Source organism: Bombina bombina, chromosome 7 (assembly GCF_027579735.1).
Source record: "Bombina bombina isolate aBomBom1 chromosome 7, aBomBom1.pri, whole genome shotgun sequence".
Classification (NCBI taxonomy): Eukaryota; Metazoa; Chordata; class Amphibia; order Anura; family Bombinatoridae; genus Bombina; species Bombina bombina.
This window is the reverse complement of record NC_069505.1, coordinates 212,345,533-212,362,052: the sequence shown is the minus strand read 5'-3', so window position 1 is coordinate 212,362,052 and position 16,520 is coordinate 212,345,533. Positions and strand designations below refer to the sequence as shown.

Here is a 16,520-nt window from a genome sequence, read left to right as displayed (position 1 = left end):
TCCAGGCGCCATCCTTACAGCAAGCAAGAATTCACACGGACATGGTGTTATCCTTCCTGCCATCTCACGGGTGGAAAGTAAATTTTTAAAGGAGTTCCTTTTGGCACAAGCACAAGGGTAACTTTCTTGGGAAACCTAATAGATTCCATATCAATGAAGATTTTTCTGACAATGTCAGGGAATCAGATTATCAATACTTGTCTAATCTTTCAGTCCACTCCTCGGCCTTCAGTGGCTCAGTGCATGGAGGTAATCGGGCTGATGGTGGCGGCAATGGACATCCCGTTTTGATCGTTTCCATCTCAGACCTCTGCAGTTAAACATGCTCAGGCAATGGATCAGAGATTATACGGATTTGTCTCCTCTAATACTACTGGAGCAGGCGACAAGGTATTCTCTTCAATGGGGGTTGTCTCTGGATTATCTCTCCCAGGGAACCTGCTTTGCAGACCATCTTGGGTGATTGTGACAGACGCTAGCCTTCTGGGGTGGGGAGCAGTCTGGGGCTTCCTAAAGGCTCATGGAGTTTGGACTCAGTCTGTTCTCCCTATAAACATTCTGGAACTGAGCGATTTTATAATGCTCTTCTGGCCTGACCTCAGTTAGCCATGGTCCAGTTTATCAGATTCCTGTCGGACAACACAATTTCAGTGGCTTACATCAATCATCAGGGAAGAACGAGGAGTTCCTTAGTGATGACGGAGGTATCCAAGATAATTCAGCGGGTGGAGGCCCATTTTTGCTGTCTGTCAGCAATCCACATCCCAGGGGTGGACAACTGGGAGGCAGACTTCCTGAGCAGACAGACTTTTCATCCGGTCAGCCGGAATTGGATCTCATGGCATCTCATCAGAATGCCAAGCTCCTGAGATACAGGTCAAGATCCAGGGACCCCCAGGCACAACTGATAGACGCTCTGGTGGTTCCTTGGACCTTCAGTCTAGCATACCTATTTCCTCTGTTTTTCTTCCTCGGGTAATTGATCGAATCAAACAGGAGAGGGCGTTGGTGATCCTCATTTCACCGGCCTGGCCGTGCAGGATTTGGTATGCGGATCTGGTGGAGATGGTGTCTAAACCACCTTGGAGACTCCCGTTGAGGAAATAAAGTTTCTTGAAGCTGACTGCTTGGAGATTGAACGCTTAATTTTATTCAAGCGGGGGTTCTCTGACTCCGTCATAGAGACCATGATTCAGGCTTGTAAGCCAGTATCTAGAAGGATTTACCATAATATTTGGTGTGAATCCAAGGGCTACTCATGGAGTAGAGTTAGGATTACTAGAATTTTGTCTTTTCTCCAAGAGGGTTTGGAGACAGGTTTATCGACGAGTTCCCTATAGGGTCAAATCTCAGCCTTATCTATTCTGTTACACAAACGTCTGGCGGATATTCCAGATGTACAGATGTTGAAGAAAGGTTCTTCAAGCAGTGGTGCCTTCCGTTTACGTTCCCTGTCTTGTCCCTCCCGTATCATCTGTGTACTCTAGCTTTGGTATTGGATCCCATTAGTAATTAAGATGATCCATGGACTCATCGTGTCTTAAAAGAAAAGAAAATGTATGATTACCTGATAAATTTATTTCTTTTTTGACATGAGTCCACGGCCCGCCCTGTTCTTGTAAGACAGGTTATGGGTTATTGTAAACTTCAGACACCTGCACCTTGGCTTTTCCTTTCTTTTCCTAACTTTGGTCGAATGACTGGAGTGGGAGGGAAGCAAGGAGCTGTTTGGCAGCTCTGCTGTGGTGCTCTTTGCCGCCTCCTGCTGACCAAGAGGTGAATTTCCCATTAGTAATTAAGATGTTCCGTGGACTCATAGTGTCAAAAAAGAAATAAATTTATCAGGTAAGCATAAATTTTCTTTTTTTATAAAAGTGAAATCCAAAACAATCCACAAGGTCAGTTTATTCCAGTGCCATGAATGTAGACTGTTTCAAAAACTAACTAGTAGTGTGGATGGTACCCTAGTAAATATCTGTAATCCAGAAAGTGAGAGCCACTCAGCTGTATGTGAAAGTGCACTGTTTTCCCTGCAAAGAGGTCATACCCACTAGGGTCAGCGTATGTCTACTAAAAGGCTGAGATCTGGTCTGGAACAAGATCTACAGCATGTTAATCTGGTGCGTTAACAAGTTTGCCAATCAAATGTATTCGCTATGGTTGAGTCGCAATATTGGGCAACTTGGTGTTAGGTCAGGCATTGTTGTCACATTTTGTCTATCTTGGAGTAGATGGCTGTTAACATGTTCGTCTAGATTTAACATCTGTGTAATGTACAGTTACAGATCTGCCTTACAATGATGACTGTACAAGTTCTGCTGCTTGGTGTCCTGTTGATCTTTAAACTTTTTACCTTTTTTTCTTCTTTCTTTCATGTATTGTGTGTAAATGAAACATGTTGTTTTCCCTTTAGCCAAGGAATATATAGCTCCGTTTATCAGGCCTGTAATGCAGGCTTTGCTGCACATAATCAGGGAGACTGAAAATGATGACCTTACCAATGTAATTCAGAAAATGATATGTGAATACAGTGAGGAAGTTACTCCCATTGCTGTAGAGATGACACAACATTTGGTAAGTTTTAGTTTAAATTGGTCTTGCACAGGAGTCTTGTGTTGTGAGAATTTGCTCTTTTTGTGTGTGAGCACTATTAGAATCTTCTCCTTCCTGACTTTGTTTTTATTTATTTACCTATTGTTCTTCAGGCTCTGCGGTGTAACTGCTTTTAAACCTTTAATTTTGAAACGGGACCATAATGTGTCTATACTAGGGTTGCCACCTCGGCCATGTTTTCCTGGACACTTATAAGTTACACATGCTGCAGGGTTAGTAGGACGGTACATGTATTGTGGTTCTGAACATCACATGAATAGTGCTGATGAACAGCACAATACATGTTCCTACCTGCACACCCTGCAGCATGTGTAACTTATAAGTGTCCAGAAAAACATGGCTGAGGTGGCAACCCTAGTCTAGACTCAAGTCTTTCCTACAGAATCTTCTTTGGGGGAAGATATTAATTTTCTTCCTTAATTTATTAGCGTTAAAAATGCACAAACTGTCGGTATTGGTGCAATGCTGGCTATGAAACCTGTAAATGACAATTTTATACGTATCTATCTGTGTACCTTTTTAAATGGTTTAAGATGCCTAAACTGTCGTTTTGGACAAGAACTCTACATTTTGTAGGATATTAAACTTTTTTGATCTTTTTTTTGGGGGGGGGGGAGGTTAATATTGGTGTTGCACAACACACAATTAACTTTCATAGTTAGGTTTGTGTCAGGGATGCTTAAAAAAATTTTCATCAGGAGGATTTGAATTTCAGTGCATTGAAATATGGAAACAATTTTTCTGATGTCCAATCTGCTTCTGAGGTTCTCAAGTGCTAAGCAGATTCTTTTGGTTACCTGCATTATCCGTTAATAATAATCTGTCTTTGTAGGCAATGACCTTTAACCAAGTGATTCAGACAGGACCTGATGAGGAGGGCAGTGATGATAAAGCAGTGACAGCCATGGGGATCCTAAATACTATCGACACTTTACTCAGTGTTGTAGAAGATCACAAAGAGGTTAGTGTGCTTAGTGCGTTTGTTCCCTAGTGTTAAATGCTGTCTATCTTAAAGGGACACTAAACACATTTTGTGTTTTTTCTGATGTCTTGCAAAGAGTCAACATACTGAGTTAGTGAAAAAAATGTAATGCATTAACACCTGATCTGCTGCTTTTTTTATTTCAATAGTCACTCTTCCACCTCTTGCCTTATTTAAAGGGACACTGAACCCAAATTTTTTCTTTCGTGATTCAGATAGAGCATGACATTTTAAGCAACTTTCTAATTTACTCCTATTATCATGTTTTCTTCATTCTCTTGGTATCTTTATTTGAAATGTAAGTTTAGATGCCGGCCCATTTTTGGTGAACAACCTGGTTTGTCTTTGCTTATTGGTGGATAAATTCATCCACCAATAAAGTGCTGTCAGAGTACTGAACCAAAAAAGCTTAGATGCCTTCTTTTCTCCAACATAGGTGTGTCCGGTCCACGGCGTCATCCTTACTTGTGGGATATTCTCCTCCCCAACAGGAAATGGCAAAGAGCCCAGCAAAGCTGGTCACATGATCCCTCCTAGGCTCCGCCTTCCCCAGTCATTCTCTTTGCCGTTGTACAGGCAACATCTCCACGGAGATGGCTTAGAGTTTTTTAGTTTTTAACTGTAGTTTTTATTATTCAATCAAGAGTTTGTTATTTTAAAATAGTGCTGGTATGTACTATTTACTCTGAAACAGAAAAGAGATGAAGATTTCTGTTTGTAAGAGGAAAATGATTTTAGCAACCGTTACTAAAATCGATGGCTGTTCCACACAGGACTGTTGAGAGGAATTAACTTCAGTTGGGGGAACAGTGAGCAGACTTTTGCTGCTTGAGGTATGACACATTCTAACAAGACGATGTAATGCTGGAAGCTGTAATTTTCCCTATGGGATCCGGTAAGCCATTTTTATTACAGACAGAAAAAAAGGGCTTCACAAGGGCTTTTTAAGACTGTAGACATTTTCTGGGCTAAATCGATTTATATATAAACATATTTTATACTCCATAGCCTTGAGGAATTATTTTAATCTTGGGAATTTTGTAAAATAACCGGCAGGCACTGTATTGGACACCTTATTCTCTAGGGGCTTTCCCTAATCATAGGCAGAGTCTCATTTTCGCGCCTGTATTGCGCACTTGTTTTTGAGAAGCATGACATGCAGATGCATGTGTGAGGAGCCCTGATACATAGAAAAGACTTTCTGAAGGCGTCATTTGGTATCGTATTCCCCTTTGGGCTTGGTTGGGTCTCAGCAAAGCAGATACCAGGGACTGTAAAGGGGTTAAATATAAAAACGGCTCCGGTTCCGTTATTTTAAGGGTTAAAGCTTCCAAATTTGGTGTGCAATACTTTTAAGGCTTTAAGACACTGTGGTGAAATTTTGGTGAATTTTGAACAATTCCTTCATACTTTTTCGCAATTGCAGTAATAAAGTGTGTTCAGTTTAAAATTTAAAGTGACAGTAACGGTTTTATTTTAAAACGTTTTTTGTACTTTGTTATCAAGTTTATGCCTGTTTAACATGTCTGAACTACCAGATAGACTGTGTTATGAATGTGGGGAAGCCAAGGTTCCTTCTCATTTAAATAGATGTGATTTATGTGACACAAAATTTAGAGAAAATGATGCCCAAGATGATTCCTCAAGTGAGGGGAGTAAGCATGGTACTGCATCATCCCCTCCTTCGTCTACACCAGTCTTGCCCACACAGGAGGCCCCTAGTACATCTAGCGCGCCAATACTCCTTACTATGCAACAATTAACGGCTGTAATGGATAATTCTATCAAAAACATTTTAGCCAAAATGCCCACTTATCAGCGAAAGCGCGACTGCTCTGTTTTAGAAAATACTGAAGAGCATGAGGACGCTGATGATATTGTTTCTGAAGGGCCCCTACACCAGTCTGAGGGGGCCAGGGAGGTTTTGTCTGAGGGAGAAATTTCAGATTCAGGGAAAATTTCTCAACAAGCTGAACCTGATGTGATTACATTTAAATTTAAGTTGGAACATCTCCGCGCTCTGCTTAAGGAGGTGTTATCCACTCTGGATGATTGTGAGAATTTGGTCATTCCAGAGAAACTATGTAAAATGGACAAGTTCCTAGAGGTCCCGGGGCCCCCCGAAGCTTTTCCTATACCCAAGCGGGTGGCGGACATTGTAAATAAAGAATGGGAAAGGCCCGGTATACCTTTCGTCCCTCCCCCCATATTTAAAAAATTGTTTCCTATGGTCGACCCCAGAAAGGACTTATGGCAGACAGTCCCCAAGGTCGAGGGGGCGGTTTCTACTCTAAACAAACGCACCACTATACCCATAGAAGATAGTTGTGCTTTCAAAGATCCTATGGATAAAAAATTAGAAGGTTTGCTTAAAAAGATGTTTGTTCAGCAAGGTTACCTTCTACAACCAATTTCATGCATTGTCCCTGTCACTACAGCCGCGTGTTTCTGGTTCGATGAGCTAGAAAAGGCGATCACTAATAATTCTTCTTCTTATGAGGAGATTATGGACAGAATTCGTGCTCTCAAATTGGCTAATTCTTTCACCCTAGACGCCACTTTACAATTGGCTAGGTTAGCGGCGAAAAATTCTGGGTTTGCTATTGTGGCGCGCAGAGCGCTTTGGTTAAAATCTTGGTCAGCGGATGCGTCTTCCAAGAACAAATTGCTTAACATTCCTTTCAAGGGGAAAACGCTGTTTGGCCCTGACTTGAAAGAGATTATCTCTGATATCACTGGGGGCAAGGGCCACGCCCTTCCTCAGGATAGGTCTTTCAAGGCCAAAAATAAACCTAATTTTCGTCCCTTTCGCAGAAACGGACCAGCCCCAAGTGCTACGTCCTCTAAGCAGGAGGGTAATACTTCTCAAGCCAAACCAGCCTGGAGACCAATGCAAGGCTGGAACAAAGGAAAGCAGGCCAAGAAACCTGCCACTGCTACCAAGACAGCATGAGATGTTGGCCCCCGATCCGGGACCGGATCTTGTGGGGGGCAGACTCTCTCTCTTCGCTCAGGCTTGGGCAAGAGATGTTCTGGATCCTTGGGCGCTAGAAATAGTCTCCCAAGGTTATCTTCTGGAATTCAAGGGGCTTCCCCCAAGGGGGAGGTTCCACAGGTCTCAATTGTCTTTAGACCACATAAAAAAACAGGCATTCTTGCATTGTGTAGAAGACCTGTTAAAAATGGGAGTGATTCATCCTGTTCCATTAGGAGAACAAGGGATGGGGTTCTACTCCAATCTGTTCGTAGTTCCCAAAAAAGAGGGAACGTTCAGACCAATCTTAGATCTCAAGATCCTAAACAAGTTTCTCAAGGTTCCATCGTTCAAAATGGAAACCATTCGAACAATTCTTCCTTCCATCCAGGAAGGTCAATTCATGACCACGGTGGATTTAAAGGATGCGTATCTACATATTCCTATCCACAAGGAACATCATCGGTTCCTAAGGTTCGCATTCCTGGACAAGCATTACCAGTTTGTGGCACTTCCGTTCGGATTAGCCACTGCTCCAAGGATTTTCACAAAGGTACTAGGGTCCCTTCTAGCGGTGCTAAGACCAAGGGGCATTGCAGTAGTACCTTACTTGGACGACATTCTGATTCAAGCGTCGTCCCTTCCTCAAGCAAAGGCTCATACGGACATTGTCCTGGCCTTTCTCAGATCTCACGGATGGAAAGTGAACGTAGAAAAGAGTTCTCTATCTCCGTCAACAAGGGTTCCCTTCTTGGGAACAATAATAGACTCCTTAGAAATGAGGATTTTTCTGACAGAGGCCAGAAAAACAAAACTTCTGAACTCTTGTCAAATACTTCATTCTGTTCCTCTTCCTTCCATAGCGCAGTGCATGGAAGTAATAGGTTTGATGGTAGCGGCAATGGACATAGTTCCTTTTGCGCGCATTCATCTAAGACCATTACAACTGTGCATGCTCAGTCAGTGGAATGGGGACTATACAGACTTGTCTCCGACGATACAAGTAAATCAGAGGACCAGAGATTCACTCCGTTGGTGGCTGTCCCTGGACAACCTGTCACAGGGGATGAGCTTCCGCAGACCAGAGTGGGTCATTGTCACGACCGACGCCAGTCTGGTGGGCTGGGGCGCGGTCTGGGGACCCCTGAAAGCTCAGGGTCTTTGGTCTCGGGAAGAATCTCTTCTACCGATAAATATTCTGGAACTGAGAGCGATATTCAATGCTCTCAAGGCTTGGCCTCAGCTAGCAAAGGCCAAGTTCATACGGTTTCAATCAGACAACATGACAACTGTTGCGTACATCAACCATCAGGGGGGAACAAGGAGTTCCCTGGCGATGGAAGAAGTGACCAAAATCATTCAATGGGCGGAGACTCACTCCTGCCACTTGTCTGCAATCCACATCCCAGGAGTGGAAAATTGGGAAGCGGATTTTCTGAGTCGTCAGACATTTCATCCGGGGGAGTGGGAACTCCATCCGGAAATCTTTGCCCAAATTACTCAACTGTGGGGCATTCCAGACATGGATCTGATGGCCTCTCGTCAGAACTTCAAGGTTCCTTGCTACGGGTCCAGATCCAGGGATCCCAAGGCGACTCTAGTAGATGCACTAGTAGCACCTTGGACCTTCAAACTAGCTTATGTATTCCCGCCGTTTCCTCTCATCCCCAGGCTGGTAGCCAGGATCAATCAGGAGAGGGCATCGGTGATCTTGATAGCTCCTGCGTGGCCACGCAGGACTTGGTATGCAGACCTGGTGAATATGTCATCGGCTCCACCATGGAAGCTACCTTTGAGACGAGACCTTCTTGTTCAAGGTCCGTTCGAACATCCGAATCTGGTCTCACTCCAACTGACTGCTTGGAGATTGAACGCTTGATCTTATCAAAGCGAGGATTCTCAGATTCTGTCATTGATACTCTTGTTCAGGCCAGAAAGCCTGTAACTAGAAAAATTTATCACAAAAAGCTGGCAGCTGTGCCAGATGTTCAAGCCTTTGTTCAGGCTCTGGTTAGAATCAAGCCTGTTTACAAACCTTTGACTCCTCCTTGGAGTCTCAATTTAGTTCTTTCAGTTCTTCAGGGGGTTCCGTTTGAACCCTTACATTCCGTTGATATTAAGTTATTATCTTGGAAAGTTTTGTTTTTGGTTGCAATTTCTTCTGCTAGAAGAGTTTCAGAATTATCTGCTCTGCAGTGTTCTCCTCCTTATCTGGTGTTCCATGCAGATAAGGTGGTTTTACGTACTAAACCTGGTTTTCTTCCGAAAGTTGTTTCTAACAAAAACATTAACCAGGAGATAGTCGTGCCTTCTTTGTGTCCGAATCCAGTTTCAAAGAAGGAACGTTTGTTGCACAATTTGGATGTTGTTCGTGCTCTAAAATTCTATTTAGATGCTACAAAGGATTTTAGACAAACATCTTCCTTGTTTGTAGTTTATTCTGGTAAAAGGAGAGGTCAAAAAGCAACTTCTACCTCTCTCTCTTTTTGGATTAAAAGCATCATCAGATTGGCTTACGAGACTGCCGGACGGCAGCCTCCTGACAGAATCACAGCTCATTCCACTAGGGCTGTGGCTTCCACATGGGCCTTCAAGAACGAGGCTTCTGTTGATCAGATATGTAAGGCAGCGACTTGGTCTTCACTGCACACTTTTACTAAATTTTACAAGTTTGATACTTTTGCTTCTTCTGAGGCTATTTTTGGGAGAAAGGTTTTGCAAGCCGTGGTGCCTTCCATCTAGGTGACCTGATTTGCTCCCTCCCTTCATCCGTGTCCTAAAGCTTTGGTATTGGTTCCCACAAGTAAGGATGACGCCGTGGACCGGACACACCTATGTTGGAGAAAACAGAATTTATGTTTACCTGATAAATTACTTTCTCCAACGGTGTGTCCGGTCCACGGCCCGCCCTGGTTTTTTTAATCAGGTCTGATAATTTATTTTCTTTAACTACAGTCACCACGGTATCATATGGTTTCTCCTATGCAAATATTCCTCCTTTACGTCGGTCGAATGACTGGGGAAGGCGGAGCCTAGGAGGGATCATGTGACCAGCTTTGCTGGGCTCTTTGCCATTTCCTGTTGGGGAGGAGAATATCCCACAAGTAAGGATGACGCCGTGGACCGGACACACCGTTGGAGAAAGTAATTTATCAGGTAAACATAAATTCTGTTTTTCAAATAAAGATAGCAAGAGCACGAAGAAAAATTAATAGGAGTAAATTAGAAAGTTGTTTAAAATGTCATGCTCTATCTGAATCACAAAAGAAAAATTTTGGGTTCAGTCTCCCTTTAAACAAGCCAATCAGAACTTGTTGGCGTAGACACAGCTAGCCATTGTCATTTTGTTAAACCTCCATTGTTTTACAGTTTCTTATAATCTTTGTTGCGGTCAATAAGACGCATAGGTGGCAGTGCTAGTCCACTATAGTTAAAATTGGATTCTGTCTGCCAGAAAATATTCTGCTCATTTCAAATTCAAACTAAGTGCTATTGCTATTTATTGTTCCTTTAAAGTCTGTAGTGTGCACTTACAGCCCTCATAATTGGGGAAACTGTAAAATGTAAGAGAGGAAAAAGGGCAAAATGAACAACCTTGCAATAAAGTTTAACATTTTATATTACAATGTCTGCATGTTTAATGTCTCTTGTAATGTGCTATGCTTGTCTGGATTTACTCTGACTTAGAGACATGAAACACATTTTTCTTGATTCAGGTGGTGTAACCATTTCTGTAATCAAGTTCAGCTAGGTAGGCTCACAAGCGTGTGCATGTCAAACATATGGCGGCAGTTTTGCAAGTGCCTTTATCGTTGTTATACATTTGAACAAACTGCCATACAGTGCTCCAGGCTTGTGTGCAATACTTAGGTATGCTCTTCAACAAAGAATACCATGAACATTAAGCACATTTTGATAATGTAAGTTGGAAGCTGTTCTAAAAAATATATATTAGGTTTAAATTTTCGGTTAAAGATTTTGGGTTTCATGTCCCTTCTAAATTTGAAGGAAGTGGCTTTAATGTTAAAGTAGAATTTCTTTCCTATGGCATGGAGAGTCCACTGTTACATTCCAATTACTAGTGGGAATTCAACTCCTGGCCAGCAGTAGGAGCCAAAGAGCACCACAGCAGAGCTGTTAAGTGTCACTTCCCTTACCAATAATCCCCAGTCATTCTCTTTGCCTCTGTCACGGGAGGATGTGAGAAGATGGTGTCTTTAGATATTAATCCTTTAATGGGTACTTTTCCCTGCAAGCAAGGATTGGGGTTATGCTGTGTCCACATCAATCTCTTAAGTAAGGGTAATGGTAGCTTTTAAGCAGTTGTAAGACGGCGAGATAGTCTTTGCTTACCTTCCAACATTATTGCTACCCCTATTATAGAATACCAGGGTTAGTTACTGTGACGAACCAAGGTTATCCAACCCTGCGCCAGTCACTTATTTGGCACAGAAAGGGTTATCAGCCCCCTTTTACTGTCACCAATAGGTCACAATCTAGCCACACCAGGCAAGCTTATGATTCAGTTTAGTGGGTGCAAGATTTAACCACACTCCCTAGTCTGTACTAGACGTAAGAGAAATGCCCAAAACTCCCTTTTAATGCCACCCACACTAAACCAACAATCCTATAGCTCCAATACTGCCACCACTTAAAATGTATTAAAGGGAAAATCCTAAGAAAAAACCCAGACTTTACACATTAACTCTCTAAATACAATTTAACAGAAAATAACCTAAATTATACAGTTCTAATATTCCAGTCTCTTTCAGTAATGTGGTTCAATTATTAGACAAAGGCCAAACTTAAAGGGACACTGTAACCAAAAATTTTCCTTCGTGATTCAGATTGAGCATGACATTTTAAGCAACTTTCTAATTTACTCCTATTATCAAATTTTCTTCTTTCTCTTGGTATCTTTATTTGAAATGCAAGAATGTAAGTTTAGATGCCGGCCCATTTTTGGTGAACAACCTGGGTTGTCCTTGCTGATTGGTGGATAAATTCATCCACCAATAAAAAAGTACTGTCCAGAGTACTGAAACCATAAAAAAGCTTAGATGCCTTCTTTTCAAATAATGATAGCAAGAGAACGAAGAAAAATTGATAATGGGAGTAAATTAGAAAGTTGCTTAAAATTGCATGCTCTTTCTGAATTACAAAAGAAAATTTTTGGGTACAGTGTCCCTTTAATAAAATAATTATTTATTATGCACAATGCATTATTAATAGAAAGTTGTTACAAATAAAATTACACATGCAAACAGTGTTTTAAAATTTAAAATAGAAAAACAGTATTGAATACTTTCCTAGTTTCAAGATCCGTGCCAGGGGCTGGCATGAAAATGATGGCTACTTCTGCAAAACAGCTCCCCTTGTAAGAATGACAATCTTATTGTTAAAAACATAAGATTCTTATACTATTTTCCAGAGTTCTGTTTGCCTGACCACACCCTCCTGGGCGGGCTAAGAAACCCCCTGTCTTTATGACCTTCAATAGACTAAGTTCTTGCCTGAAATTATACAATCCATTATAATTTCTGCTAGGTAACTCCATTTCTATATTTACATATCGGGAACCTCTTGGTTTTATTGGGAGAATCGGTTTGATATCAAATATGCCATAGGTTGTCATATTTACCTTCATTTAAGGTTATAACAGTTTTAAACACATTTATACATAATACCCATGTCCCTTTATTGACCTCATCAGGATGTGATTGAGGCCCTGTTTTGCATCATGCATTCTATTGACAACCTAAGCCATAAACTCTATCCTGTGTATCTCTGGGACTAAGAGCTTGAGTGGCTTTATGACTCAATACATACACAATAACATTTGGTGGAGCTATTTAGGAGGCTCCTGGCACTTCAAAGAAAACACAAGTCACAATTCTTTTTGAAAAACAAATAACTGTTTTGAGTTCAAGCTACACAGAATTTAACCCCTTAGCTAAATCCTGAGGTTTTTGTGACAGTTACTCTGTTTTCTTTTAGAAGATACGAGTCCACGGGTTTCATCCTTATATATATATATATATATATATATATATATATATATATATATATATATATATATATATATATATATATATATATATATATATATATATATATATATATATATATATATATATATATATATATATATATATATATATATATATATATATATATATATATATATATATATATATATTCTCCTCCCTTCCCTCCCACCCAGTCATTCTCTTTGCCTGTGTTAGTGATAGGAAGAGGCAAAGTGAGGTGTTAGTTTAGATTCTTCAATCAAGAGTTTATTATTTTTAAAATGGTACCAGTGAGTGCTTTTTTTTTTATTCAGGGTGTAGTCGTATTCTTCATCAGCCTCTGGAGTAGAGCTACAGGTGGCTTTTAAGCAATGGGAACTGGGGAGATTTTCATTCTCTCTGCGCCTCCCATACTATTTGCTGCCCTGCTGATGATGGTCTTAGCAAATATTATCTAAGACCCTGTTTGCTCCCACAGATCTGTAGGAGGAGATGAAAAGGACCTCTTCATCGTGTGGGACAAGTTCATGCTGCGCTCAGCATTTAGGTATGTGCAGTCTTTTGATTCTGGGGAGACTGAGTAGCTCAGAACAGACTGGCCTTTATTTACTATACCAGGAAGGGGTAATCAATTTGTTTTGAATAAATCTTATTTATCAGTACCACGACCAATATTGCTTTTGCTTATCTTTTTGTCATGGATGTACTTCAGGACAGTACATGTTCTGTGTTTAAATGCCAATGTGGAACCCCCTGTAACTTTTTGTCCCTCATGCACTGAGAGGGCATTACAGTTTAGAGACCAGATTTTCTTTAATAAAGGTATATCTAAGGCGGATGTTTCTCAGACTGATGAGACAGAGTATGCTGCAACTTTCACCCCAAGCATCACAGCCCTTAACGCCCGCTCAGGCGGTGCCAAGTTCCTCTACAGTTTCTGCTGCAATCACTCTGCAGGATATTGCTGCGGTCTTGTCATCTACCCTTTCTGAGGCGTTATCTGTCTTTCTGGTTCTCCTGGGCAAACGCAGTAGGAAGGATAACCTCATGGTCAATACAGCTTCTGATGCTTTAATGGCGATCTCTGATGTACCCTCCCAGGGCTCTGAATTGGAGGGTATGGATGTTCTATCAGAGGGGTAACTTTCTGACTCGGGAAGTGGCTTACCGCTAACGGATCCAGATGTGGTTTCCTTTAGGTTTCAACTTGAACACCTCCGCCTGTTGAGGGAGGTTTTGGTGACTTTGGATGACTGATTCAATTGTGGTACCTCCAGAGAAATTGAGTAAGTTGGACATATACTTAGAGGTCCCTTTTTTATTCGGATGTATTTCCAGTTTCCTAAGAGAACTTCAGAAATTATTGCTAAGGAATGGGAGAGACCGGGTATTCCTTTTTCCCCTTCTCCCGTTTTCAAGAAGTACCCTAATGCAGACGCCATTCTCTCTTCACTCTTCATTCACTCTTGGCAGACAGTCCCTAGGGTGGAGGGAGCTATTTCAACCTTGGCTAAACGAACTACTATCCCTATCGAGGATAGTTGTGCTTTTAAGGACCCTATGGATAAGAAATTGGAGGGTCTGCTTAAAAAATATGTTCATCAGGGGTTGCTTTTGCAGCCTGCGGACTGCATTGTTTCAGTTACGGCTGCTTATTGGTTTGATGCTTTAGAAGAGTCTCTTAAAACTGAGACTTCTTTGGAAGAAATACAAGATGGAATTAAAGCTCTTAAGTTAGCTAATTCTTTTATTACAGATGCTTCTTTTCAGATTACCAAATTGGCGGCTAAAAGTTCAGGATTTTCCATCTTGGCACGCAAAGCTTTATGGTTAAAATCTTGGTCTGCTGATGTGTTGTCTAAGCTTTTGGCTATTCCTTACAAGGGAAAGACCCTGTTCATGCCTGACTTTAAGGAGATTATTTCTGACATCACGGGAGGTAAGGGTCATTCCCTCCCTCAGGATAAGAAATCGAAACAGAGGGGTCGACAGTAATTTTCGTGCCTTTCGAAACTTTAAGGGAATCCCCTCTTCCTCTTCTAAACAAGAAGATAACTATTCGCAAGCAAAATCTACCTGGAGACCAAATCAGTCTTGGAACAAGGGTAAACAATCCAAGAAGCCTGCTGCTCCCAAGTCATGAAGGGTTGGCCCCTGATCCGGGACTGGATCTAGTAGGTGGCAGACTGTCTTTCTTTATCCAGGCTTGGATAAGAGATGTTCAGGATCCCTGGGCATTAGAAATAGTGTCTCAGGGATACAAGCTGGAATTCAGAAATTCTTCCCCCAGAGGAAGGTTTCTTCTTTCTCGATTGTTTGTTGACCAGATAAATAGAGAGGCGTTCTTACGCTGTGTAAGAGACCTCTCCTCCATGGGAGTAATTTGTCCCATTCCAATACTGGGACAAGGGGTTTTATTCAAATCTGTTTGTAGTTCCCAAAGGAGAGGGAACTTTCAGACCTATCTTGGATCTCAAGTCTAAACAAGTTTCTCAGAGTTCCATCCTTCAAGATGGAAACTATTCGTACCATTCTTCCATTGATCCAGGAGGGTCAATTTATGACTACCGTGGATTTAAAGGATGCATATCTTCATGTTCCTATCCACAGAGATCATCACAGGTTCCTGAGGTTTGCCTTTCTGGACTAACATTTTCAGTTCGTGGGTCTGGCCACGGCACCCAGAGTTTTCAGAAAGGTTCTGGGGTCTCTGCTGGTGGTTCTACGACCGTGGGGCATTGCAGTGGCGCCTTATCTGGACGATATTCTGATCCAGGCGTCTTATCAGCTGACAGTCTCATACCGACATTGTTCTATCCTTCCTGAAGACTCATGGGTGGAAGGTAAATCTGGAAAAGAGTTCGCTAGTTCCACAGACAAGGGTTCCCTTCTTGGAAACTCTAATCGGCTCTCTATCCATGAAATTCTTTTTGACGGAGGTCAGAAAATGAAAGATTCTGAACACATGCCGAGCACTTCAGACCAATCCTCGGCCGTCAGTGGCTCAATCCATGGAGGTAATTGGATTGATGGTAGCGGCAATGGACATTATTCTGTTTGTGCGGTTTCATCTCTGGCCTCTGCAACTGAACATGCTCAGTCAGTGGAATGGAGATTATACAAATTTGTCTCCTCAAATAAATCTAGATCAGAAGACGAGGGACTCTCTCTTCTATGGTGGTTGTCGCTGGATCATCTATCCCAGGGGACATGCTTCCACAGACCCTCATGGGTGATAGTGACAACGGATGCCAGCTTGTTAGGATGGGGAGCAGTCTGGAACTCGCTCAGGGTGTATGGACTCAGACGGAGTCTCTCCTTCCAATCAACATACTGGAGTTGAGAGCCATATTCAATGTGCTTCAGGCTTGGCCTCAGTTGGCTTCGGCCAAATTCATCAGGTTCCAGTCGGACAACATCACAGCGGTAGCTTACATCAATCATCAGGGAGGAACAAGGAGTTCCTTAGCGATGACAGAAGTATCCAAGATAATACAGTGGGCAGTCTTGCACTCTTGCCATCTGTCAGTGGTCTACATCCCAGGGGTGGGAAAACTGGGAAGCGGACTTTCTGAGCAGACTGACGTTTCATCCGGCAGAATTATTTTTTTCCAGCCTGGATCTCAGATGGGGCATGCTGGAGTTGGATCTCATGGCATCTCGTCGGAATGCCAAGCTTCCGAGGTACCGGTCCAGATCCAGGGACCCCCAGGCCAAGCTGATAGATGCCTTGGCAGTACCCTGGTCTTTCAGCCTATCTTATGTGTTCCCTCCATTTGCTCTCCTTCTCCGGGTGATTGCTAGAGTCAAACAGGAGAGGGCGTCAGTGATCCTCATCGCTCCTTTCGTGGCCTCGCAGGACTTGGTATGCCGATCTGGTGGACATGTCATCTCAGCCACCGTGGAGGCTTCCATTGAGGAA

At 42.2% G+C, this 16,520-nt stretch overlaps 1 protein-coding gene across 1 annotated transcript in view; it reads left to right on the top strand.

The window, feature by feature from the left end:
- Nucleotides 1–16,520, top strand: part of IPO7 (importin 7) — a 112,298-nt gene that overhangs the window by 51,250 nt on the left and 44,528 nt on the right. The window contains exons 15-16 of the mRNA XM_053720597.1: nt 2,414–2,574; nt 3,446–3,574. Of these exons, the coding sequence (XP_053576572.1) occupies nt 2,414–2,574; nt 3,446–3,574 (290 nt within the window). The remainder of the gene's footprint in view (nt 1–2,413; nt 2,575–3,445; nt 3,575–16,520) is intronic.